This window comes from Chelmon rostratus, chromosome 11 (genome assembly GCF_017976325.1).
Source record: "Chelmon rostratus isolate fCheRos1 chromosome 11, fCheRos1.pri, whole genome shotgun sequence".
Classification (NCBI taxonomy): domain Eukaryota; kingdom Metazoa; phylum Chordata; class Actinopteri; order Chaetodontiformes; family Chaetodontidae; genus Chelmon; species Chelmon rostratus.
In genome coordinates, this window is record NC_055668.1 from 21,185,202 (window position 1) to 21,211,916 (window position 26,715).

General features: G+C 42.6%; 3 protein-coding genes across 13 annotated transcripts in view; 2 read left to right on the plus strand and 1 right to left on the minus strand.

The window, feature by feature from the left end:
* Positions 1-377: 377 nt before the first annotated feature.
* LOC121614209 lies at positions 378-4,919 on the minus strand. 3 transcript variants are annotated; one of them, XM_041948020.1, is made up of 7 exons: positions 4,781-4,919; positions 4,311-4,544; positions 3,713-3,907; positions 2,462-2,628; positions 2,201-2,350; positions 1,087-1,259; positions 378-1,003 (listed from the first exon to the last, which is right to left on the minus strand). In XM_041948020.1, the coding sequence occupies exons 2-7, from the start codon at positions 4,494-4,496 to the stop codon at positions 552-554; spliced, it is 1,323 nt and encodes a 440-aa protein (XP_041803954.1). In that variant the 5' UTR covers positions 4,497-4,544; positions 4,781-4,919; the 3' UTR covers positions 378-551. The 3 variants fall into 3 exon arrangements, with proteins under 3 accessions (XP_041803954.1, XP_041803952.1, XP_041803953.1); XM_041948018.1 differs by having other exon boundaries at positions 2,462-2,631; XM_041948019.1 differs by having other exon boundaries at positions 2,462-2,631; positions 4,822-4,862.
* A 6,905-nt stretch (positions 4,920-11,824) lies between these two features.
* thumpd2 (THUMP domain containing 2) lies at positions 11,825-17,278 on the plus strand. The gene is made up of 11 exons (XM_041947840.1): positions 11,825-12,012; positions 13,129-13,267; positions 13,492-14,007; positions 14,134-14,267; positions 14,538-14,615; positions 14,792-14,844; positions 15,000-15,087; positions 15,374-15,445; positions 15,638-15,752; positions 16,352-16,472; positions 16,724-17,278. The coding sequence occupies exons 1-11, from the start codon at positions 11,902-11,904 to the stop codon at positions 17,070-17,072; spliced, it is 1,776 nt and encodes a 591-aa protein (XP_041803774.1). The 5' UTR covers positions 11,825-11,901; the 3' UTR covers positions 17,073-17,278.
* Positions 17,279-18,440: 1,162 nt separating this feature from the next.
* The window catches only part of LOC121613480 (mitogen-activated protein kinase kinase kinase kinase 3-like), a 45,383-nt gene continuing 37,108 nt past the window's right edge, over positions 18,441-26,715 (plus strand). For all 9 annotated transcript variants that reach the window (XM_041946849.1, XM_041946850.1, XM_041946855.1 and 6 more), the window contains exon 1: positions 18,441-18,647. In XM_041946849.1, the coding sequence (XP_041802783.1) occupies positions 18,549-18,647 (99 nt within the window). In that variant the 5' untranslated portion in view covers positions 18,441-18,548. The remainder of the gene's footprint in view (positions 18,648-26,715) is intronic.

Below are 26,715 nucleotides of genomic sequence, written 5' to 3' on the forward strand. Positions count from 1 at the left end.
AGAAAAGGCAGTTTGATCACACAGCTACTTAACAAAGACACACACTATTAACATGAATGTTGATTAGAAGCTCAGGTTTACATTTACAAGCTACACTAACACTTGAGCAAGCCCAGTAGCAGCCAGTAACAGAAACCATTACAGCACTCTGTTGTAGTCTGCAGCTGTAGAGCACATACTATAAGCCTATTGGCTGCACTGGCTCTGCTAGCACATCTGTCATTTGTTTTTTTGGTATTGAGCGAATATACAAACGTGACACATTTGAGCTCTTGAGGCAACCAAACACTTTGCTTGCATGTCAGTAAAATGTCCAAATCTGAAAGGCCTTTCGAACCGTGTGTAAAAGAAATGACACTCATACCCAAATTTCAGATTTGGACAAGTTTATTGTCGCGTTAGCGTTTAGCATTGCAGAAAAAAATCTGTAAAACTTCCATCCAGCTCCTATCCAGCAATCAGCTTTAAACTCTCTGAATCACACAAAGATTTCATGTCTCTGAGCTGAGTTTGATGGTTTAACTGCTGCCGTCTTGTGATTGCTGCTGTTTTCATGTACCTGCTGCACTGTGAAGGCTGTGATCAAGGCTCTCATCCAGCTGCGTCTCCGCAATGCTCAGCTTCAAACTTTCATTCTCTCTCTGCCTGCGTTCCTCCGCCTCTTCTCGTCTTCCTCCCCATCCCTGTTTCTCATCTTTTCCCACCTCCACTCCTTGTGCTGCGTTTATGCCCTCTGCCCGGCCTTCAGGATGCGCTCCATCACTTTGTTCTGTCCCATCGCTCATCCCCATCTTGGTTTTACATCCTGGTTGAGTTCTTAGCGTTCTCAGATTGTCACCAGCGTTGATGAAGTAGTTCTCCAGCTGTGCCACAGGTCCTTTACCTGAGAACAAATGGTCCAGGTATGCCTGGGCGTACTGATCTGAGGTGATCAGGTCTAGGTTAATGGAGGAGGACGCAGCTGCAGAGGTGTTGTCAGACCCCGAATCTCTCCTTCTTCTCCCTGTGAAGATCAGCTTATTTCAGTTAAATGCAAATAAACTAAAGTTGAATAAGTAGGTTTCTTGGTTACTTCTAAAAGTCTACCTGTCTCTGTCTCCATGCTGGATAGAGGGATGGTCACACTCTTTCCCGTCTCTCTGTCTGTCACATTGAGTCCCGTCATGGAGCCCTCCTCTAACGCCTCGCCGGAGGAGTCACATGATGCCAGAAGACCCCCTCGGCATTTGACGACACACACTGTGTGAGACTTATAACGCCTACAATGAAGAGATGGAGGGTGAGAGGATGGCAGGAAGAACTGGGAAAGACTTAAACATTTTACTCACATGCTGTTGATTACGCCACAATTGCAGCTATAGCCTGTCAGACAGAATATTTCTACTATAAGCAGCGAGTCTGAATGTAAGCTGAAAGTTCAACTTTTCTGACAGTCTGATAGCTTTTTTGTGTTTTTGCTGTCAGATCTGCGGCTGACTGGAGTGCTTGTCTCAGAGCGGACAGCCGGGCCCTGCGTGGCTGTGGTTTCCACTGTCAGTGTGCTCCATTAGGCTCCTGCTTCCACTGAAGTGCTGTGTGTTTGCTGTCTGACAACATGCTCTCAAAAAATCTGAGTTGGACGGTATGCTGTATAGTACACTTCCTGCATCGGCTGTCCACCTACAGTGTGCAGCTGTACACATATCATCAGTAAAAAGACTCTGGATCTGCAAATGGCTCATGCAACTTTTATTTACTGCTGGCCAACCATGTGTTATTAGAAAAAAAACTATAAATCATTAGAACTAAAGAGTCATCTCCAAGTCTTTATAAACCCCAGTATGCAGCCCCAACAAGCCTTTCTCACTATATAGCTGCACTTTCAGACAGTAGCATGCAAGGCAAAAATGGCCAAAGTGGGCCACTTGTGTGTCAGTAATCAGCTGACATCTGGTCAAAAAGGGGAAAATTAAAAAAACATAGAAGATAAAATTATCTAAATTTGCAGCCTAACTTATTATGTCTAATACAACATGGTAACCAAAAGATGCCATTCCCAATTTGTAGCCCCATAAGTGACCCACATGTTCATACACATGTGGCATTTGGAGCCAGCACCATACACATCCATTAGGGCATGAGCAGAACTTGTTTGCTGCTGACTAAGTGATGAGACGCTCCATGATGTTTGATTGGTGCACTGCAGTAACTATGGTCTTACCTGTAAGCAGGTATGATCTGTGTGAGGTCTTCCTTGTATTGCTCCAGCGCCGCCCTTGCAGCCAGGGGCTCAGCTTTACCCTCAAGCCTGGCCAGGTGAACCAACATCTGGGTGTTAAACGCTGCTCCGCTGGCCCAGTGCCTCAGAGACCTGGAGGACCAGACGGTGTGAGATCAAGACGAACTCCTCATGACCACTCCTGCGCTGTGTTCTCTCACCATCCTCTACTCCACTGAGCTCACCTGTGCTGTATTCTCTCACCTGGAGTCGCAGTTTCCCCCGAGCAGACAGGTCTTCAGCTGGGTGAGGCTGAGGCTCAGCTGGGCCTCCAGTCTCATGGAGTCCTGGATCAGCTTGTTTTTGTCGTTCAGGTTGATCCTGCAGCGCTTCAGGTATTCCTCCATCACCTCCTGCAGCTCCTGCACTCTCTGCTGGAGGTAGTGATTCATACATGGATATTCTACAATCGTGATTTTTTTCTGGCAATCCTCTTTAGCACAGCTGGCTGAAATGTATCAGTAAATACACACAGGACTATACTAGACCTTAATATTTTAGGCAACACACTACAGGTGAATTTGGTAACAATTTTAACTAATATATGTCACCATGAAACTTCCCCAGTCCAATACATACGTTAAGACAATTGATTTTCTTATTACATGTTTTTTTAAGTATGCAAATGAGTCATTGTATAATCAAATATGCATTAATTTGAATACATTTCCAAAACAGAAATCTAAAAAAAAAAAATTGTTGATACATTAGAGCAGGCATGTCCAAACTATTCCATAAAGGGCCGTGTGGCTGCAGGTTTTCGTTCCAACCAAGGAGGAGCACACCAGCTTAATTAGCTGAGCTCAGTCTTCAGCTGATAACTCAGTGATCCCTTGATGTTGATTGGCTGGCCTGGTGTGCTCCTCCTTGGTTGGAACGAAAACCTGCAGCCACACGGCCCTTTATGGAATAGTTTGGACATGCCTGCATTAGAGTCACAGGTTTTTACAGAGGTCATTTTGGATATCTCTTGTTTATCATTCCATACATCAGAAAACACTGTCAAAAGCTAGAAAAAAATCTGTTCGTAATGAATGTAATATGGCTCACAGTATGAGAAAAAACTCATTTAGCAAAAACGGCCTTGAAAGGTAAAATTCGCTTTGCACACTGCAGGTGAATATCAGCATGAAACTCCCCCAGTTCATTACTTAGATTAAGACTATTATTTTTTGTATTACAAGTTTTCAGAAATGTAATGTTTAGATATGCAAATGAGGTCATATCTAATGAAATATCCTCTAATTTGCATGCACTTCCAGAACAGAAAATAAACACAGACGATTTCTTTCCACCTGCCTGAAAGAAAGAAGACATGTTGTGGAAGCAAAATAGACCAAAATCTCAAAATTGACCAGTGCATGAAAAAAAAGGTGCATCCGCCTGCTGCGCCTGGCCTTCAGCGAGCTTTTACTTTTATAAATTGCCTTCATTATTTTCTATCAGAGGCTTTACCTGGCATGATGATGACCCCGCTGACTTCTCTTTCACACCTGCTGACTGTTTTGATGATGTGTAGGCCATATCCATCACCATGGTAACCACTAATCCCACCAGGCCAGCCAGGCGGGGCTCATCCGAGAAGGTCGACAGTCGGCCAATCAGATCCCTCAGGTAGGTGGGCGCCCTTTTCCCAATGTCGCCCTGCAGCTGGATGAGAAGAAGTAAATGGCAACCGTTTCTTATCATCTGTCTCAATAAAATAAAATGCTAAAATGCAACTGTGAAGAGCGTTTTGTCATCATCATATTGCTCCTCGTTGGCCACTTTATTGATTTGTAACCTCCTCAGAGGACATTGCTAACACTGAGTGGTGCACAATCGCTCTTTCTTAACTGTTTCAAGGCAACGGCACCTTTCTTTACCCTCCTGTTCATCGCGAAAAATGGGATGCATTTAAAGCGTAAATCAATGAGCAGTTCACCCGCTCAGTCGTTGTGAGGAGGAGCAGATCGCCTCATGTCTGGCAGTCAGTCTACGCCTCCTCAGTGCTTGTATGCAGCAGCATCATCAGTCACACATACTGCCGCACTTTCTTTTAAATCTCATCAACCTGTTGCAGCTGTTCCTGGAGGCGGGCCTGGGAGTCGGAGCTCTCATCGTGATTGGCCAGGAGGAGAGGGTGGACGACTCCGAGCTCAGGTACGGCGCCGCCTTCCAGCATGGCATCATAGAGGAGAGAACCAATGGCAGCCTTGACTTGAGAAAGCTCTTCTTCTGATGAGACCAGCTGACCCATAATGGTATTTATGTAGCAGTATAATATTATTATTATTTATGGCAGCATCTGAGGAAGAACGGAGAACAGACAAAATACTGAACAGCAATAGACTATTACAATAGAGATTATAAAACAGTCAGATAACATAACAGTGTAGTTACAGCCTGTATCTGCTTAATTTCTTTATTATGATTAAAAACATCATATACCATATGAGGACCTTAACGGCTTTAACACAAGTTGTGAATGTCTGCAGAGGTTACACAGACATGAGTAAAATATATATATTTAACACTTCGTACCAGCAGGATGTAACATTTTTTCTCAAAAATAGCGGCCTAACATTTCAGACTAACACTCCAGCGGCATTTCGGTCTCTCCTTTTTCGGGCAGCCGGCCTCTTCATCTCTTCACTTCCCCTCTTCCTCCTCCGTGCCCCCGCCTGCTGCAGCGAGGAGTTCAACCAAGACAGCACAGAAGCAGGACGCAGCTCAGCAGCAAACCTAGCGCGCCCCCTGACGGCACCAGGCAGGAACTACAACAGCGGGTGAGCGCTGGGGAGAGTTCGTCATGCCTTCGAGGCCAAGGACGCCGGCCTGTGAGGGTTTTTGTCTAAGTAATCTCCACGTGAGAAGGGTGTTTGGAGAGTTAAAACCTCTGGGAATAGTTATTTTGCACTCTTTTCTTATTGTGCTATCTTTAAAGTGACTGCATGATAGTAAAATTAAGCTAATCCTCCTTGTGCTGGGGGACTCCCTGGAAGAAGCCGGAGGTCCTTGGGAATGAAAGTAATAGCTACAAACTCTTTATGGCTGCGTTAAACATTGAAAAAATAGGCCAAGGGCTTTCAGCTTTTTTTATTTAGCTAAATGGAACAGTGGCCTTGGTGATGGTGCGATGTTGCCTTTTTTTTAACTTGATAAAATATGGGGCGAGGGGATTTGGGATTTTATGTAGTGTGAAAGATGTTCTTTGTTAACTGGGACAAGGGCTTGTGCTCTGTCAGGCCTCAGAGTTTAGTGTGCAGCTAAATGAAATGCCCCACACTGTGTTGTGGCCTGTGGCTCGGGTCAGTGTGGATGTCTTCTCTGTTAATCACTTGCTACACCTTCAGTGTTTCAAAGGGATTTTAAACTTATTTTATCTCCTTTTCAATCAATGTGTTTTCTTTGATGCCCTTCTGCACATGTGCTCTATGTGCAGTGTGTGTCAAAAGCACTGGAAGCACCATATTGTTATATAATTTAGGTGCAACATAGTAAATAGCGGAAAAATTAAGTACATTTAAATCTATAACGCATATATACAGTGCATTAGTTTGATTGCCTAGCTGTAACTTTGCTGTGTTTGTTCACTCACTGATCCCATCAGCTGTTTTACCTTTACCTTTAAAACCTGTCCACCACCAAACAGCAGACACCCGTAATTTGCAGCTATCTAGGAGCATTTAGCTGCTTAGGAGTCAGATAGTCCCCACAAGAGATGGTGGAGACCAAACCAGAGCAAGAAGGAGAGTGAGTTTTGGTCTTTAATTCATTGGGTGGCCAGAAATACTCCAAATGAGTGCTAATGGTGCTCTGTACCTGCATCAATAAGCAACGGTTTTCTAGTATTAACTTTATAAGGCGATAGCATGTCAACGTTGTTTTTACAGCTCATTGCGCTGCCCCTATGTGGCCAGGGGATGGTGTCACAAACCATATCCATATAATGCTTTTCTCCACAGTTTCACAACAACATTGGAGTGAAATCAGCTAAATGATGGGTCATGTATTTCAGTGCACACTCTCTCCAAGGCCAGAGCTTTAATTTCTGGGTGGGACAGCTCAGTTGCTCTCTCACCAATCTCATAATTAGCTCGTGAGAATAGCAGCACTTTTAAAGCTACTTGGCTGAACTGCACCACAAATAGGAAAATAGGCCTCTTTCATGGAGGACATTTCGACTTGTCACAGTGGAATACACACAGGTGGAAATCCTAATATTAATATGTCAGTATTTCAGTTGGCTGGTTCAGTTTCAGGGTCCTGGTGTTGCCCATGCTGGCTCATTCTCGCACTGTCATGGCTCACTGGGACGCTGAAAAAGAACGGAGCCGCCATTAAAGGTATGAGAGACACATGCTTTTCCTGCTATGACAAGTGAAAACACCTGCTGTGAAAAAGGCCTCAGTAAGGAGATGATCATTGAAAGTGACAAAATGAAGTTTGGTTCATTTATTTGAATTGAGATAAGAAATTAAAACATTTACACGTGGAGAATCTGGGTCACACACGGGAAGTCAATTTAGAGCAGTGAATATATTTCTTTAAAAAACAAGACTAAGTGTGCTGACTTGTTTACAGGTAAGTGCATCAAGGTGTCACAGTGAATGTGACAATGACATGTTGATGTTTAAAAAACTGAAGACAGCCAAGCTACACACATGCACCTACACACACACACACACACACACACAGACACACACACACACACACACACTTTTCCTCATTCCTTTCTCCTCCTCTCCACCTCTCCATCCACTCTGCTTTCCATCCTTCCACTCTTCCTTATTTCTCCTGTTATTGTTGATTTTGATAGCTTCTGTCAGTTTGATGCTGTGTTTACAGGCTGAGCTCTGCCGCAGGGAGTGTGTGTGTATGTGTGTGTGTGTGTGTGTGTGTGTGTGTGTGTGTGTGTGTGTGTGTGTCTGTTTCCCTTCTCTCTCCATGGATATTTGGCCCTGTTGACACACTTCACACTCCTGTGAGAGCAGTAAATATTTAAATGTGCTTACACACACACACACACACACACACATGCACACACCAGCACTCAGAAATGGGCATGGACGCACACGTATGTGGCTAAGTGGTGAAAATTCAGTGCTCTCTCTCTCTCTCTCTCTCTCTCTCTCTCTCGTGCCTGTTTTCGCTCAGATTTTTTCGCTCTGTCTCTTTGTAAAGGTCTCATTTCCATCTGGGAGTGAAGTGGGGATGAAAAGAAGGAAAGAAAGTCGAGAAGACGGCAGGAAAGAGGCGATGAGAGAGACGAGAAGAGAAAAGGAAAGAAGAAGAAAAGGACTAAAAGATGAAGTGAAGGTGACGTTGATAGAAGAGAGGAGTCGGATGAGAATGACAGATGGACTCAACCTACCTCACACACACACACACACACACACACACACACAGCCTGCCCTTTTAAACGACAGCCCTTTTGAAAACCTCACTGAATAGTCATCATCACACACAGAATGAGTAATTTTACGTGATAATGCCACTTTGAACTCAAGTGTAATTTTCTGTTAGAAAATAGACGATTCAGGGAGCGGACCTATGGCATTTGCATCTGTGTGTGTGTGTGTGGCTTTATGCACTTCACGTGCGTGCATCTTCAAATCAGCAGCTGAGCACATGAAGACAAAAGAAAGTCACTGTATGAGCGTGTCCTCATGTCAGAAATCCTTGTGAATCCTTGAAATCCACTGAATAAAGACTGTAATTTGTCACTGAAGTGTGGACATGTTGTGATGTATTTAGGGATCACTGGGAAATTACAGTTGTTGAGTACTATGCAATGTATTTTTCAACTGTGTGATCAGACTTCATTCTTTGTCCTTAACATGCACAAGTTAGGTGACATTAACATGCTGACTTTTTGGTAAACATTTCAAACACACTTTTCACTTTCTTGATCGTTCTGGAGCTTTCAGCCACAACTCATGGCCTTCTTCAGCAGATGGAGTTGTCCAATTGTCATGGAGATGGTTTAGTTTGCAATCACTTCACCTAGGTATTGAGTTTTGATCACATGATGAACAGAAAACTAGAAAAATGTTTGCCCTTGTGTTTTACATTTATAAGTTAAACGATGGTGGCAGGAAATACAGGAAGACTGTCAGCCAATGAGACGCTCCCTTCCACGTGCTGTCTACAAAATGCTCTATACAGCTGCTCTGACTTCCAATAAATGTTTGTAGTAACTCAAGCACCACTTTCCACAGTTTATTCCCCTTAAACAGGAACAAGTTGTCCTTTCATTCTACAAATGGAATTTTGTCGAGTTGAGATCGAATGTGTGCTTGCGAGTCTGCTTGTGTGCATCACTCAGCTACGTGGAACTTCAAGTCTGTGCATTGTTTGCAATTTCACCAACGCTGTTTGCATTATTGTCCCTGTCAAAACTCATCAGCCTTGAGCTCTGCATGAGCACTTCACAGCCAAGGCTGCACGAATCGGTCTCTCACGGTGAAGCTGCAAAACAAAGCTGCTGCTTTCTTTGCTCTCCTCCATCATGTATTTATCTTTTCCCCTCCATTTCTTTCCCTCTCAATCGTTTCTCCTCCTTTCATCCATTCCACATTTTCTGTCTGCTTCATCCCCCTCCCTCCCTCAGATCATTTATGGTGTGTGGAGGAGAATAAAAACAAGTTTAATGCACAGTCATATATCACGCCATGGCCGGTGTGCCAGGCGGCATCCATTTTGTGGAGCTGTTGTGTTCACTTAGCAGCAGTGGGGCTAATTACAGCAAATGGCAGCTGTTGAAAGGAGTATTAATGTCTCCTTTCTACATGGATACGTCCAATATTATGGGCTGATGAAAGTAGTGACAGGATAAAGTTAAAAGAGAAACAGCAAAGAAAAGGGGAAACCTGACTTGTGGCCTTTGAGGTAAAAGCCCCATAAATCCAACAATATAAATTTTAATTAAAACTGTCACCGACTAAATGTACTGTAATAATTATTCAGCTTGCAGCCCAATAACATTTATATCTGCAGCATTTTGATGTAACAGAGCACATAATGTGTCCAGTATTTTTGACAGAAGAGAAGCTGAATGCTAACAGAACGATATTTCATATTGCAAACAAGGTGTTATTTGTTCTTCTAGATCAGGGGTCGGCAACTCGCGGCTCCGGAGCTGCATGTGGCTCTTTCATCCCTGTGATGCGGCTCCCGAAAATAATTAATGAGCATTTAACTAAAAAGTACTTTATTTTAGTTCGTTCGTTTTGAAACAAATCGCTCGCGCTCACAGATGACAGTTTATGATCCTGCGTAAAGATGCAGGTGACGCTGATGTGCAGACGCTGTGCGCTGAGGTTCAGGAATGCAAGAAGGACTCCATTAGACATTGAGAATTTTACTTGAAAGTACCTTCAACCCAACGTCTTTTTGTCGGACTTCAAAATGTTTTTGTTGCACGCAGAAATGTCATTTTGTTTTCTCTGCAGTCGTTCAGCTATTTCATAAATGCAGCACATTATCGTTTGTTTGTACATAGTATAAAGGCAAAAAAAAAAACATATGCAGTGTTATTTTATTTGACACGTCAAAAGGGTTTTGTGGCTCCCAGTGTTTTCTTTACTGTGGGAAACGGGGCCAAATGGCTCTTTGAGTGGTACAGGTTGCCGACCCCTGTTCTAGATAAAAGCATGTGGTGCTAAACGGATGACGGAAGGCATCTGTCAAATAACTGTAATGTAGCGACAAAGTAAATTTCCGTTGTAATTACAAAGTGTGGATTCTAATGAAACAGTGTGAAATATCGCCCACTAGTTGAGTGAAAACAAAATCGCCACCATGAGGTCGACAGTTGTGGTTTTTACCTGAAATATCTACACAACTGTTCAATGGCTAGCTGAGAAGTTTGGTTAGCATGCTAACACGCTAAATAGACTTAGTGGTCATGGTAGCTATTCTCCTTGCTAAATCATCAGCATGTTAATATTGTCAGTGTGATAGCATGCTGTTGTTTAGCTCATAGCACCGTTGAGCTTGAGCGCATCCCTTGAATGCTGCTAGGGTGTCTTTTTTACAGCAGCGAATCTCCCAAAAGTGAAATGTTTTCTGTCCTGATCAGGCACCACTAGCAGCCGAGGGATGGAGATGAACCATCATTACTGGACTGGCATTAAAATTACAGATGAATTCACCCGAGTCCTTTGGAAAAGTGTTAATTCCAGTAGAAAACAACTGATATGCTCTTCTTAACCGAAGTTTCTCTCGTCCTATGCTCATCCGAGGACTCCATGAAACTTTTGAGTGTGTGAGAGTGTCCGTTTAGGTGATTACGGTGCCTTAAATTCCTGCTGTGACTTTGCCGAGAGACATGGCTACACATTGACTCCAATCATAGCCTGCTGCCTTTCATGAACCGCATGACTGTGCAAAGGTGACCGGACAGGAGTGGCCAATAGCAAACAACTTCCAGGGTCAACAATGTCAGCGACCAGGGCGTCCAAATTCATGGAGTGTAGAAATCATCTAAAGCAAAGGCAAAATAAATAGATCATTTGTTCCTCCGGGGCCTTCTGAGACATCCTGTGTGTAGACTGACTTTACGTTAACTATGAAACTGATTCAATGGGGGTCAAATCCCCTTCAAATCCCACGGTGGGCAATATCACGTCAGTCTAAAGTAATACTCTGGTCTGCCATAATTCTTCACATTGTTATGAGCATGCACTACACTGTGGCAGGTCACAGCAGCCTGTCAGCGTATGAGCTGTTTATGGTGCACGGCAACAAGCAGAGCACTGTTCATCAAATAAAGTAAGGGGATTAAATGTTTGGGGTCATTAAAATGTCACAGAGAGAAAAGAGGGAGATTAAAAGGTGTTAGAGAGAGTGTGACAGGGCAGGAGGAGAGACAGAGATAAGAAAGGGATTTAAAGTGCAAAGTGGTGAGACACAGATAGTAGGATCTCTCTGACTGCAGTAGATTGATAGAAAAAGTACAAATATCTGTTGCAGGGTTTATTAGTTTCCTCTCATCTTGGGAAAAACACCTGCACAGAGTTGCCTCCAGGTAATACACTGCAGCAGAGATGTATGTGTAAAGTGTCTGTCCGAAACAGTATATATTAAATGTATGAATATGTCTGCTCTTGCAAATTTGCAGTTTGTTGTTGTCTTGTTGAAAGTGTGTGTGTGTGTGTGTGTGTGTGTGTGTGAATACCTAATGTGTGCACAGAAGCATTTGAGAGTTATGTGAGTATGTTTGTGTGAGTCTGTGTGTGCTGATAAGAGCCCTCACTTCAATCTATGTATTAAAACTAATCACAAAATTAAAGCTTGTTGTCATGGCCTTTACACAGCTGTATCACATTAGCATGCAATTATTGCAAAGAGAATTAAAATGGAAAAGTCTGCGTACTGTCGGCATGTTATTACATTCAGACTGCGAGAAATGTTATGATTGGCATGCAGATTGTTTCTGTTCATGAGACCACTTTCCCGGTTTGTTGCATCACTGACTTTTTCCACCGTGCGAGAGAGACCCCTGCCGGCCAAAGCTAGTCACTACAGCCTGATGACGTACTTCCGTTTCCTGTGTAAACAAACAAGTCAATATGGCGACTCTCATAGCCAAATAGATATAGCATACTTATACTAGCAGATATGAGACTTAGGCGACTCTGAACACACTGTACAACATAATGACTGAACCGAGAAGGGAGGGGAGTTTAGTTCGCTACTATTGCACTGCTGGTAATGGCATGGAGCATTTTCTAATTGACGAGGTGAAGAAGAAGCTGGCAGCTGAAGATGTGAGTTCTTCTTTTAACCAACGGTCACAACAGCTGTTCAAAAATCCATGCGCCATAAAGTTTAGTTTTAGAGAATTTGGTAGACAGAGATGTGACAGACGACCCTTTATTTTGTACATGTGTTTGAACCCATTTAAAAAAAATTAAGCTAGCTTGTTACGTAAATAATGTGCACATCTTGTAGCTAAGCTTTAGTATAAGAAGAATACGAGCTTTGAGCAGCTCAAAAGTTGTTATGATTAAAGTTCCCGTTTTTAGTAACATAGCTGTCTGGTTGATAACTCACTTTTTAACAAAGCTTACTTTTCATCTTTTATCGTCAAATGATACTCAGTTATCGTTACTGTAATCTGATAGTTAAGTTTGTTCTTCAGCTGTTTTTCCTGTGTCATTACGTAGGCCTGGGTTAGCTCAGTCACACGTCTTTGCTGATCAAATATGAGGGATCCTTTGGCAAAAGCATTTGTGGTGTTATTATTAGTATTTAATCATGCTGTGTGTTTATGTTTAAAACAACAGTGACCGTCTGTTTGAAATAGATTTAAACTGGTAAAACATGTCTGTTAAAATCGAGCTGGTAAAATAATGCAGTCTGAAGGATGTTTGCAAAAGAGGTCATTTCTTCATTTTATATATGATAAATCCCTAAATCATGTTAAATACAGTCCTGTCCAGTCTAGTTTCCAAATATAGGCCTAAACAAGGACATTATACTTATTAAACACACCAAAACATTGGAAACAATAGTGTAGTATAGCTTATAGTCACATATTAGCGTCATGCCTGACACTTCTTTAGCCAAAATTGTGATCATAAGGTTCCAAGAAACATTAAGTTCTTCTAAACATATGCCTTTGCTATTACCACAGACATAAAGTTATGTATATTTGTATATTGGGACTGTTTGACCCAGATGAAAGTAGCTGTAGACATATAAACTGAGGGAAATGTCCACCTTAACAATCAAGTCAACTCAAGATCAAAATTCAGTGGTTCATTTAAGGATCCTTCAAGAAAATTCTCGCAGATCAGACTGTTATGAAAGAGTCGTAAAATATGAGATTACACTCTGTACCACTTTAGAACACTGACCAGCTCTTGTGTTTATGTGTCCAGGTGTGTCAGATGCCAGGTAAAGTGTTGTTCAGCTCCTCTGCGGGGATCGACAGAGTCAGTGAGCTGAAGGCTGCAGAAAGACTCTTCCTCCTGTTGAAACAAGACTCGCCTGTGTGGCTGTCAGCCCACACTAGCCAAGGTACCAGCCTGACACGTCAAATACACATGCAATAGAAAACATAAGGCACATATTACTGGGAATTCTGTCCATGTTTTTAACTTTAAGTTTTAAGTTAGGCACTTCATGGGAAAATTCTGATGCTCAGATCACCTTGGAGGATTTGTTTTACCTAAAAGCTGCCCTGGAATTCAGTGCCTATTTACCATTTTTGCATTAACTTGTTTTCTCTGTAATATTCAAAGCAAAGGCAGCCTCTTTGCTGCAGTCCAGGCTGTTAGCTGACAGCAATCAGTGGACCAGTGCTGTAATAACATGGAGCCGCCTGCAGGGGGAGCTGGCAGACAGAAGGACTGCTGTCAACACAAGCGCTACCCAGGAACTGACAATGAAAAGGGAGGAGGGAAGTAGGAGTGAAGAGGAGGAGAAGGGCGATGTGGAATCCAGAAAAAGCACAGGAGCACAGAGGGAGGAGAGCAGGAACAGGAGGCTGAGAAGTGGCGGACAAAATCAAGCACAGACACTGGAAAAGAAGAGAAAGAGGGATGATGAAGATGAGGAGGAGGAAATGAGTGGTGCAGCTCAGGACTCAAGTAGTGAGAAGAAAGTAGAGAAAGAGATGACATCTGAGGGAGAAAGGAGGAGAGAGGGAGAAGAGGAGAAAGGACTGGTTAGTAAGTTTAGTGGCTGCAGAAAGAATGGTAGCAGCAGGAGGATGGATGACATGGAGGAGGACGTTGCTGGAGAAGTTTTGGAAAATGGTAATAAGAGAAATTGTTTTTTCAGTTTTTATTTTAACCTTTTTTAACATCAACCTTTAAGGCTAACAACTTTTCATTTCTGTTTTCATTGCTTCTTTATTTTCTTCTGTCCTCTCATGTTTAAAGTGAACACGACAGGAGAAAGAGGTACGAGTCTGCTGCAACCCAGCAGGCTCAAACCAGAGCCTTGTTCTGTCCCGGTCTCTTTTAGGATCAGCTGCAAGTGCACTGGATCTCTGTCCCGTTACTTCAGCACACAGGTTAGAGGAAGTTAAAATGCACATGACAAAACACTGTAAAGCCAAACTATTGTCTTCTGACAGGTGTATGTACAGGTTAAGGAGTAAGAAAACACAGTTAGTTTGTCTGTGCTTCTGATAATCTTATTACCTAATGATGCAAAAATACATCCATTGTGTTAATTTGTGAACACAGAACAAAGTGTTAAATGATTCAGGTGTCAATGCCTTAAATAACTGTATGTTATGTTCAGATGACTATTGTGTGTTTGCACATTGTATCTAACATAGGAGGTGAGCAAAGTGATTGGAGTGGGTCTGAGCAGACTGCTGGGCTGGAAGACTGAGCTGAAGAATCCACAACTGGAGGTAAACTGAAATTGAAACAAAGGAATTGACAGTTCCATTGTTTCAACAATTGAAAATTGAAACGATAATGTTCTGTGTGTGTTTATATATTATATTTCAAGTGAATACTCCCTTGGATAATGGTGTTGCCTGTCTTTTCAAATGTAACATCATTAGTTGTTTGCTCTTCTCTGCAGGTAAATGTTTATTTGAGCGATGATCACTGCCTGCTGGGGATTCCACTCACCAGGTTACTGAAAGAAACTTTCTCTGTATTTAATACTTATTGCTACTAAGTGGAGGGTCTTCTTGGAAGGTCCATCCAGTCTACTTAAAGACTCTGAACAGAGCCAGTTCATTTGATAAGCAGTTATAAGTTATCAATGTCCCATCTCCTTCCTTCAGGTTACCTCTGGCTAAGCGGAGCTACATCAGAACAACAGGACTGAGGTCTACTGTAGCCTGGGCTATGGCCTCCTTGGCTCAGATACAGGTACATACATATACAGGTGATTGGTGCCAGCTGCTGTATTCTTAATGTATGAGGAAACAACTTCATAATGTGCATGCTCTTCTTTATGTTATTAATAAATAATGCAAGCCTTCCTTCTGTCTTTACCTTCTGTCTTTATAACAGAGAGATCTTCTGCCATGTAGAGTGTTTGTTCAGTCTGTGTGCTAAAGCATTTGCATGTTCACCAGTCAGACTGTGAGGAAATATTGCCTTTGTCACAGTCTCACTGTATGTGATGCACTGTATGTTGTCTCCTGTTTCCCAGCCAGGCTTCTGTGTCGTCGACCCAATGTGTGGAGTGGGAACCATCTTAATAGAAGCAGCACAGGAGCACAAGGTCAGGGCACAAATCTACACAGAGCTCCTTTATATCTGAAAAGTTAACTTTAGGTTAAGGACAATTCATATGAAACAGTGAGTATAAAGATTAACACATAGGATGTACTTTTTCCCACTTGTATATACTGCAGTGTGCAACTTGAACACCACTATTCATAATCTGATCTGTCACGCCCACTGCGATTTCCAGGCTGTCCGTTTCCTGGGCGTGGACTTTGATGATGGACAGCTGCAGAAGGCCAATGAGAACGTAGAGTTTGCAGAGCTGGGAAACAGGTTACACCTGCTGAAAGCTTCATCTATGGGTAAGAAGCCTGCACAAACTGATCACTGGAATAATGTTTCGTTCTTGTCATTAAACATTTTGCATTATTGGTATTAAAATAATGGTGGATGCCTCAGTAAAATCAGTCTGTGGGTGGGAGTTGAACTGCAGTATTTTGACGACAGATGCTAAAATATCCCTTTGTCCCTAAATTGATGATCATCAGTTACAGATATCACACAAACCATTTTTGCCATGAGTTTTAATTGCATGTACAAACTACTACACACCTAAACAAAACACATATATATGTTTATACACTGTATATAGGTAGCATGATCATGATAATAATTCTTATTTTGGAAAATCAATGCATTTCAGCAGCTTAAATTTGTAACACAGTTACAAATGGAGTCGTTACTGTCGAGAAACTGACTCATGAGTCTCAGGTGCTGATGCCTTTTACTTAATCCTTCATTCTAATTATATTGCTTTCAGAAGTTGAACTCTTTATTTAGTTCACTGGGGATCCAAAGCTACATGTTTGGGATGGGAATCAGTGTGTGGGAGGTGAGTGTGGAGCCTGCTGTCACATGTTAAATTACCTCTTGGCTTGTCTGTCCTCCTCTGTGTGTGCAGCGCTGCCTCTGCCCAGCGCCAGTGTAGATGCTGTAGTCTGTGACCTGCCTTTTGGCAGGAAGTTTGGCACCAAAACAAACATGGCTGCCAACCTGCCACTCATCCTCACTGAGATGGAGAGGTTTGTGTCCCCGTGTGCCGGTTTCCATTGCTTCTTTTACAGTTGTTCAGTGAATCAGAAAATGTTTCTAGTTGTTCTGTGTGTGTGTTTGTGTGTGTGTTCATGTACTGTGCAGAATTCGTAGCCCATGAGTCAAGTTGCACATCACAATAGAGCCAAAGCTGCATCAAATGTAGACATTTTAAGTAAAAAAAGCTGTCTATCCAAAAGCTGAGTTATAACTGCGATTAATTAAATGTTTCTGTGTCTAGAGTCCTTTGTATTGGTGGTACCCTGGTTCTTCTCCTGAGTCCTCAGCTATCCTGTCTGCTGAAAAAACTCCTGGCACAGAAAGACACGAGACCAACATCTCACCAGGAAACAAAACCTCAAACTGGGACACAAGTCTGCGCCTCTCCTTCTCTATCTCCAACAAAGCAGCAGCCTTTTCAGATCCATCAGGAGGCCAATCCCCCGCCTACCCAGAAAACAGACTCTCAGTCTGAGCTCCAACACAGTGTGCCTCCCTCTCTCTCCTCCCTGAAGCACCAGAAAACTCTGAGAGTCAGCTTAGGCTTGATAGATGGACTTATCCATAAATATGTCAAGATTGGCACTTGATCAGTGATGGGGGGAGTTACACGTCATAGTAATTAGTTACACTTCGTTGTTACTTATTCTGTAAAATACTTTGAAATGCCACAGTTAATTAGAACTACCGTTATTGTTTGACTGTTTGTTTCCCTGTTGTTTTTATATTACAAATAATATGAAGAAATATATTTTTTGAAACAACGGTGAAAGTTGTGGATTGGAAATGTTGACATTCCAGAAGTAAATCCTTCGTATTCTACATTTAATTTACATTAAATGTTCAAATCATCTTAACTGCAATTTAAAGAACCTGATTTGTGCCGTAGGTCTTGGATTGTGCTTTAACAGGATTAGCCTGGACTTCTCATGCCGTTTTTTTATTCTTCATAGTTCTTGAGACTGTACAAACGACCTGCCCCGTCTGTGGCACTCAGCCCTAAACCCACCGACTCCTATTGAAGGTGTAAAAAAACGGCTCACAAATATGTAGCTTCATTCATAAAAAAGGGGTCTGGGATTTCCTCAAAGGCTTGGCAGTATGGTTAGAAAATGTTACTCAAACAGGAGCAAATACTGTCTGATACATACATTTTCATTGCCTGTCAGTATTAACACTACCAAGATGGTGTAGGTGAGATTGGGTCAAAATAAACTACAGTGCCCAAGTTCTTGATAAAAAGGGTAAACGCCCCCCAGTGCTGCAGTGTAGCTCATTGGTGTGTTTTTAATAGATTTTGGGCCAATTGCACAGAATAATTAGGTGTATCACGCTGCAGCTACACAGACAATACTTGTTAGTAGGATCAGTTCATTGTTGGGTTTGGTCTTTTGTTGCTACTATGAAATGTGGAATAACATTAGCCTTATCCTGTGAGCGGCATGACAACTGTAAAGTTTAGTGCAAAGAGACTTTTGTTCTGCCTGTAACACAGACCCCAATAGGCTGAATCACAATGTTGCCATCTGCCAATGTTTAGCCCTGCTTAGCCCAGTTTTACAGTGCGGGGCCATACAAGGCCACACAGGGCTTAGTGTTTTCATTCATTTCCCCGTTTGCGCTGAACTTCCCGTGTTTTGCTGTTTATGCAGATTAGAAAACATGGCTTCACGGTCACTGTATTGATCCAATTGTGAATTGATCCAAGTGAAATCAATTTGGGTTTTGGGTTAAAAATAGGTGCACGATGTTTCGTCTGCTCAAACAAATTAACTAGTGACTCATATTTTATTTTATTTTTTACTTTGTTTTTAACACCACGCTTGTCTGCTGAAACCAGTCGCAATCTTAAATTCACCAGCTCCATCTCCCTGGTCAGACTCAATGGAGAGGGTACGCCATGATGTCCATTGCGCATGCTCAATGCGCAGTGGAAGCCATGTTGGAGCTACATTGGATTCGGGTTGGGATTTTCTGACGCCGTATGTTTTTCTTAAAATATCTGTTTTCGTACATTGTTGGGGTTCGTCAACCGCGCGCGATCGGCGCCGTAATCGGCAGTGGAAATGATGAACTCCAGTGTCGACCTGTCCCGGCGGAATCCGCAGGAGGATTTCGAGCTGATCCAGAGGATAGGAAGCGGCACATACGGAGATGTGTACAAGGTAAAACTGCAGTGAGGGAAGCGTTTGAGTTCCATCATCGGACACAGACTGGTTAGACGTTCACAGCTTCCCTTTGTAGCCAAGCCGATCACTGTTGCCATAACAGTCCAAAGCGAATTATGCAGCCATTAGTAGCCTGTATCTTTTTTCATATTGCTTACTGTTACTGATGCGGTTTTTAACTTGCTACTCATGCACCCGACTCACAGTCGGATACACAGCCTAGGCTGGTCTTCGCTGATGTTTTTTGACTGTTATTGTTTTGGCCTTTCTCCCCGACATTATGGACATCCGGTTTAACGTTTAAGAAATACCTTTTAGTAGTTACAGTGCTCGGGTCCCGATGAATCCTCAGTAACCATAGCTACCTTTCGCATTGGCTGTAAACCTCCAGTCGGAGCTCGGGCGCATACGTAAACCAGATTTTGTCGAGCAGAAATCACATTGACTTTGTACTCTACAAGTGTGAGCCGTTGAAAGATTCTGCAAAAGTCTCGGCGACATGTTTGTTTACACAATGTAGCCTGTGGTCTTTATAAATATTGCGGTTAAAAGCTTCCGTTTTCATGAAAGAAGAACAATTGATTGAGTTGTGTCCGATAATAGACGTTTAGCCGCTAGCTGTCCGAGAACGGACGCTATTAACGTGATAGCATCTAGAAGCTAACCAGGCTTTTAGCTGTTTCGTGGTAACATTGTGATAAAATGACAACACGTAGTGATTTTCTACATGCACAGGAACACAAACGAAATCATAGACAAGCTTGTAGCTTCGCCATTAATGGTAATATGGCAGCGCTTTTGCTGAATTTCTTAAAACCGTCTCCGTTTTGCCGTGACAGAGACTGACAGCTGCCTGCCTGGAAATGCAGTTTGGCTAAAGCGCTCGGCGCTGAGCAAGCTACACCACCAACAACCACAATATCAACACCTCTTATTGTCACCGTTCACGTTTTAACACCAGTAAGAAGTGGTCGCCGCTGTTAGAGAAGTGTGATGTTCAGTTCTTTGTGGTTTATGTCGCGTTAGAGCGGCTCTCGTTGGTCCCACACTTTACACGGGGCCTGTGCTGGGAGCAGACAGCCTGCATCCAAAAGGAAATGAAGTTCCTGAATTACAAGCCAGCTCCACCATAGTCACATCGGCGACCACCGTGTTGATTACATGCTACATAGAACAACTGCAGTTGTAGTCATATAACGCAACATAGTAGAATACAACGCAGCAAGGCTGTGGCATGTCATGCACAATTTATAATATCACAGAAAAGATTGAAGTAATGCTGCAGAACAGAAATAAAACCATCATGCATGATGGGGGAAAGTTCCTCTACAATACGGTCTTCACACCATATTGATGAAAAGTACCATGAAGTTCAGGACAAGCACACTACTGGGTATGCAGAACAAATTATGGGATCTTACTGATGCTTCATGGTGGTTTTGGAGATATTTTGTATCAGCCTTGCCCGGTTGATTTGCACATCAGGTGTCGAATAGTGAATCAGTCAGGTTATTCAAGTTTAACATGCACGCTGTTTAGCTCTGAAGCTGTTTGTGTTGCATTCACTCCGGTGAGGAATTTCATTTGACCGCTGTGTGAGGGACAGGCGTTTGGCAAGCTGGAGATTCATTAAACACTTTAATAGGACTAGATGATGTTTGGTTAACCTCCAGGCTCTTTGTGGCGATTATAAGAACATAAATGTCTTAAAGACCGGAAATGTTAAAGATTTCAAGTCTTTTTCAACGCATAGCAGCCATTATTTCCTGAAATACACCCACAATCTGTATCAATATGTTATTATTTCCCCCTTGTTGTGTTTTCCATATTGTATCGTTGGATGCTGCAGCTAATCTTGTTCTTAATTTAGGTTCAGTATCTTGCCTTGTTGCAGACACATTGCAGAGAGGAGCAAACTCGCCTCCTGGACCTGTCACCAACAGCATTCAGCTGATTAATGTGCGCTCATGTAAAAGCAGTTGTAAGGAGCAAAAACTTTCATTTGGATTGCATAAACACGACAGGATTATTAGTAAGAACTTAATTTTGCTGACAGCTGATGCATCCTTTCATATATGCATATGCTGTACAGTTGCTGATGGTCTAGTTCATAGTAGCAACAGTGGTTTTGCTGAAGGACACTTGGGGGCTCAAACCTGAAACCTCTGGATTAAAGGATGTGTTTCTAAGCAGCAGGGCACTCAGTCAACCTCATTGATGCCTATATTTGGTTCTACCGCTGTGTGAAAATCTGTGGCTTGGACAGGAATGTCTGAGGAGGAAACAAAGTGTGAAGCTTGTTTTCTCCTCTGTTTGTAGCCCATACTTGTCAACATTGGGATTTGAAAATAAGGGAAATTTTCCAGCGCCCTGCCCTGGTCTGTCCCACCAGCTTGACCACTGTCCACATGCATTTATACAAGGCTACACACAGTGAATCATAAAATCACCACCAGGCAACCACTTGCTTTAAATATCAGAGCAACAAGGATTGGGTTAACCAGTTCCTACATGAGGTGACTGCAGTTGTGTGGTCAGAATCAGATACCTGGTTGAGGGTGAAATGCTCTGAACCCCCCAGCAGAACATACATGAAAACACTAAATGGCAGATAAATTCAGTACTTAGTTCAAATATTTATTAATGAATTTATGTACACATTATGCCCCAGTGGTGATTTTGAGAAAGGCTACTGGCAAGTGAAACGATTGGTAGAGAGGGTGGGTATGAAAATAGATCGTATAAATACAGTCATTGGTGGAGCATGTTTCTGGGCCTCTTGGGTGAACTTATCTTTTCCTCTGTGTGATACACTAAAATCTGTGTGGCATATTTTGCGAAAAAGTTGACTTCGACCGATGTTGCTCAGCCTCCTCCTATTTGTTGAGATACTTAGGCAGGTGGCAGGTACTCCACTTTGTAAAAGTTAAAGATGTGGAACATTTACGGGAAATATTGAAACAGGAGGACAGCAGGAGGGAAGGGTAAAATACAGGAGAGTCCTGGGGAAAAAAATGGGAGGGTTGACAGGTCTGTTGTTGCCTCTTTGTCTGCATCAGGTAGAAACTGAAGGAGGATTGGCTGATGTTGAGACTGGTGCTGACGACGAGCTCACAGGTTCAATAATCCAAGAAGAGGCTTGTAGGGTGCAGTAAACCAGCCAGTATGTTTCGAAGCTGTCATTGCCTGAACAGCATTTCGCTTATTCAGTAGCGCAAAATGTCTCCATTTAAACTCTAGACTGACAAAAGTCTTCACCCTCTCCTTACATAAGGCGGGATGAGCCAGGGTTGACTTTTACAGACAAATCAGTTCCTAACTAGAAGAGATCTCCACCAGGTGTACAGTCAAGTCTGGGCAAAGAAAAACAGGGAATTATTCATTTTGTATCATGCTCAACATCAGCAGATCTTAATACATCGGATATGGAATCAATCTGTTGATGCCTTGAAGATGAGACCAAACTTGTCAATGGATGTCAGTTTTTGAGCCACAACAAAGGCCAAAATATGGCCAGTAACAGATGAGGGAAGCCTTGTTTTTAGCCCAACTGATTGCTGGAAATGCCTTTTGCTACGTTGCCTCTAGCGGAAAGAAGATTGCAGACTGCAGCAGTTGTCGATCACTTGTGGCCAGCAGCGAACAGCGGCATAAAACAGAGCAGCCAATAGAATAGGTTTTTCAAAAATTGGGAATTACTGCAACCACGGGGTTTTTGAACATGCAGTCATGAATGTGCAGAAAAAATATTATCCTGATTGGTCCAGAAATACACACAAACAAACACATGATCCCCTCAGGCTTAGGCCTGGGGGAGATAATTAAGATTTCTGCTGGAATCATTCCCGAAATACTTGACAATACCAGCTGAGCAGTGTTGTCAAGTATTTCATCATACAGTCCAGTGTAAATAACAACGACTAAACATGTTCAAATGTCATTTACTGTTCCTAAACACAAATCATTTGCTGTCTGTCAATATTGGAGGAAAGCCACCCAACTCCCCTCCTATTGGAGGCGACAGTGCTGAGTGACTTCCAGTTTTTTAAACCTTTGTTCGGCTGTCTCTCACTCTCTGGGCTTGAGATGCCAGTGGACGGCAACAGTTTGATTCATTTAAACTTCAGAATTCCTGCAACATGATGGCAGTAAACTGCACACTTCTGTTTACCAATCTTGACAGCTGTGTGATGCTTTAAACCAAAGGAAACCAAACAGACTGGAAAAGAGGAATATCTGACACTGATGAGCCCGGCTTTCCACAAAAGGCCAGCTCCCTCATTGATGTTGAAGATGCAATTTAGTATTGATTTTTCACTTAATGTGGGCAGAGCAGAGAAGCGATAACACTCCTCTGTAGTCTTTCGGCTGTTCTTTTAGTGCTACTTTGTCATTTAGACTGCTTCAAAAGAGCGCCACTAAATGTCAGTGTCTGCTTAATACGTTCCTCTACGGCCCCCAAAAAACCTGCTCTAGAGGCACTGCTGGAATAGCTGCCCTCACTCAAAGCCAAGTATTTACCAATACGCAGGTTCTGACGTAACTTCTGTCGTTCAATAGGCTGACTGGCTCGTTTTCTCAAGGTGACAGTGGCCTGGGGTTGATGAAGTGGAGGCAGGCGACGGCCTGCTAGTGGGGATAGAGATCAGTTAATGACAGTTTCAGTAGCAGTTTGTGCTCCCGAAACATCGCAGCCATCTGGGTATTTTTGGACTTTACATAAGAGGCAAACAATGCTAGCGATCTTCCTCTATGCCAGTTCATTTTTTGTTGTTTTTACCAGCACAGTCAGCCAAATATTCCAAAACTGGCATAGTTATTTGGGGCATGTAATCAATATAAATAAAAATAACTTCATAAAACCGTTGATTTGGCCTATTGTAGGCAAACCCTCCTATTCAGATCCCCTTAAACCAACTTGAAATCTTACCTACTCCAGATTTAAGGAGGATAAATGGTTGACTTTGATGCTCCATCAGTATCTCCAAAGTGATACAGGTATGAAGGCCTTCGTCACGATTATTTATCCTTCATTTCTGATGTATTGAATGTAAGACTCACATACTACACAGCAATAAATGTGACGGTAAATATTTCCTCTGGATAGATCTTGATGTGTGTGTGCGTGTGTGTGTGGCACAGCTGGGCAGCCGTGGTCCAGGAATGCAGGAATCTTCACTTCCTCTGTGTGTGTGCGTGTGCTTGTGTGTTCATGTCCTATTGTTTCACACTAGCTCAGAAGCCCGCAGCATAGCACACAAACACACACACACACACACGAAACCAGATGATTGTATCGTCACACGCGTAGACACACATGCACAGATGGCTGTAGAGTCACAATTAAAGCCTCTGGCCCAGAACCATCCTGTTTTTGTCGCTGTTCCTCCAGTTGTTTTGCTCACTGAGGTGGATACACAGACCTCAGCCTGCATTCACAAAAGCTCTCGGTTCCTTAAATCCTCTTTGGCTTCAGATCGGAAATTTACTGTAGTCCCCATCCTGGCACTCTGGTTTCTGTTTGCCAAGTACAGTTAATGTGCTGTGCAGGAATGTGTCTCTGTGCCACTGGTGCAATGACTTATTGATAACTTGCATAGTAACACGGTAGTTAATGACACAGTGTAGTGGAAAGGAACAACACCAGGTGTACCAAGTAACATTTACAGCCATCTGAAGTCTTTTTAGATTAAGGCAGTGTGGTATTAAGTTTGTTTTCTGTGTTAATTGACAAAATAATGCTTAATTTTTAATAAGTTTAAAAGCCCTAAATCAAGTAGCGATCACATTAAATTGTGATCAAAGATGTTCAGTATGGACTAAGTTTAAGTCTTAATTTGAGTGGTCAAATTAAAAGTGAATTGACTGAATTGACGTGTTTTGTCTTAAATTGCTGATGCATTCACTGCCTATGGTGAAATAGGCTCTAATCATTCCTCTGCACAAACTGTCAGAAATGGCATGCTTACCTTCTGCTCGAAGCACTTACTGTATTTTCACTATGTAAACAAGTGGCCGGGCCCATGTGGTTCACGTTATCTTGAGCCAGGGGATAACCAGCCATTTAAACAACAATTGAATTACATTAATAAAGATTAATACAAGATCCTGCAGCTTGTATTTGTTCCTTTATCAAACGATTAGTGAAATGTTTGCAAGGATAAGCTGTCGGTTCGCAGAATGTCCGCAGTGCAGACAGCAAATGGTGCGACAGGTGATGGAAGTCTATGGGCCTTCCCTCACTACGGCACATATTTACAGCTCTGTGCTGCTGCATTTGAACAGGAAAACCTCCACTCAGCAGGTTTTACTTTTGAATTAGAGCAGCTGTGATTGTCAGTCATGGGGGTGTGATTCATTAAATCTAACAAATTAATTCCCCTTTTAATCACACCGCATTTAAGCTGGTATTAAAGGCCACTAATTAATATGAAATTCTTTAGCGTCACCGTGACAAACAAGAGAAAGCATAAAACAGCATGTTGCCACACTACTGGGTAGCTTTAAAGCAATTTACCATGGGGGGTTTTGATCATGGTTGGCGTCTTTCTGATGGCTCGAAGTAATACATGTTCGTATTTCTGGCAACAAGTTTAAGTTGATGAGCTGGGCTGAACTGTGTGATGTTGATGAGTTTTTGCAGAGCTGAAGCTCTCGCTCTCTCCATTTCAGCCTTTTTCATTCTCTAAAACGTTGTTTCAGAAATGCAAGAATAAAAATAAATCCTTTTGGATTAAGACGCATCTATGTTGGCGCCCAAATAAATTGAAGACAGCGATGAGCAATGCCGCCCTCTGAAAGGGAGACATGTCACTGAAACTAAAAGCTGCCTCATTACTAAGTAACCAGGAAGGGAATACATCTTTGAGGCTTGTTTTTGGAGCGCCTTGGTGTTCATTCCTCTGCCAGGGTACAACTCTGCAGCCGAACTGGTTCAGGAAGTCTTGGCGCCGCGTTAGCACAAGTGTCAAATCTAATTTTGAGATGGTGTGCTCATGCGATGGAGTTCTGAGTGCTTAAAGCTGCTTGGCCTGAATAATTGCTTCATATCAGTCGAACGCTTCTTAGGAAACATTTCGACGAGTCATCGACAGTGGCGGGAGGGTTTCTGTCTGTTGTCCGGGCCGTCGATGCTTGTGAAGTGTTTTCTCCGACTTCTCTAAAGCTGCAGCCACATACACATACTGTACATGCATTCACACAGTGTTTGGTGTTGGGTGGGTCAGTGTAGCAGGAGTGTGTGAAGTGCGTGGTATGTGACTTCACAGGCCGACACTCGGGATGCCATTGGTGCATTCATCTCACCAAACATCATGTGGGATGTTTGAGTCTTTAGTTTTGCAACACTGACCTCAGCCTTGTTTCGAGACCAGTTCTCAGACTGAACTGCGTCGGGCAGTAGTGCTGTGATTTTGTGCCTCTGGGGTTGATTTCACTCGTTTGCAGTGGAGCATTTAAGTGATTTCCTTTCAGCCCAGTTGAGTAGCATTGGAAACAAAAGCTGTCATTCTGCTGTTGCAGAGCCCATCACTTGCTTTAAGATGGAAGGATTTCAGTCCTACGTGCTGGATTAAGTGACTCCTCTGGGCGAATGACTTTGCAGTGTCTAACAGATGGCTTTGAGTGCTAATAAAAGTTACTCTGCTAAATTGAAGTGGCCCTGAGAGGTTGTGGATGACTCTGGTGTGTCTTGGGTCGTGTGTTTATGTGCACATTTGGGGGTTTTGTTTGAGTGAGTGGGTATTTTGTTGAAAAACAGGTGTTTTAATTAAAAACACTTACAGCTTTTCGCCTCACCTGTTACCCTCCTGTGGCTTTGTGTTTGTAGTGGCTGAGCTTTCTGACAAAACAGGCAGTTGTGCCTTCACTATTTTGACAAAACAAAAGGAAACTTGGAGTAAAATCTTTCAAAAATGCCATAGACTAAAAGAAGTGTTTTGGAGGTTATTTAACCAACACAGGAAGACATAATCTTTTATCTCAAGTGAAAAAGTGAAGAGTAAAGAGGTCTTTCACATGACAGTCGTACAACCCCAGTTCCAAAGAAGTCGGGACGACGTGTAAA

Bases quoted from the DNA above. Each gene is read 5' to 3' on its own strand.
- LOC121614209 (XM_041948018.1), bottom strand. From the start codon at position 4,496: ATGGGTCAGCTGGTCTCATCAGAAGAAGAGCTTTCTCAAGTCAAGGCT. The intron at 3,908-4,310 runs GTTGATGAGATT...CTTCTCATCCAG, and splicing joins TCCAGGAACAGCTGCAACAG to CTGCAGGGCGACATTGGGAA. The intron at 1,004-1,086 runs GTAGACTTTTAG...TGATCTTCACAG, and splicing joins CAGCATGGAGACAGAGACAG to GGAGAAGAAGGAGAGATTCG.
- thumpd2 (XM_041947840.1), top strand. From the start codon at position 11,902: ATGACTGAACCGAGAAGGGAGGGGAGTTTAGTTCGCTACTATTGCACT. The intron at 13,268-13,491 runs GTACCAGCCTGA...TAATATTCAAAG, and splicing joins GTCAGCCCACACTAGCCAAG to CAAAGGCAGCCTCTTTGCTG. The intron at 15,446-15,637 runs GTCAGGGCACAA...TGCGATTTCCAG, and splicing joins AAGCAGCACAGGAGCACAAG to GCTGTCCGTTTCCTGGGCGT.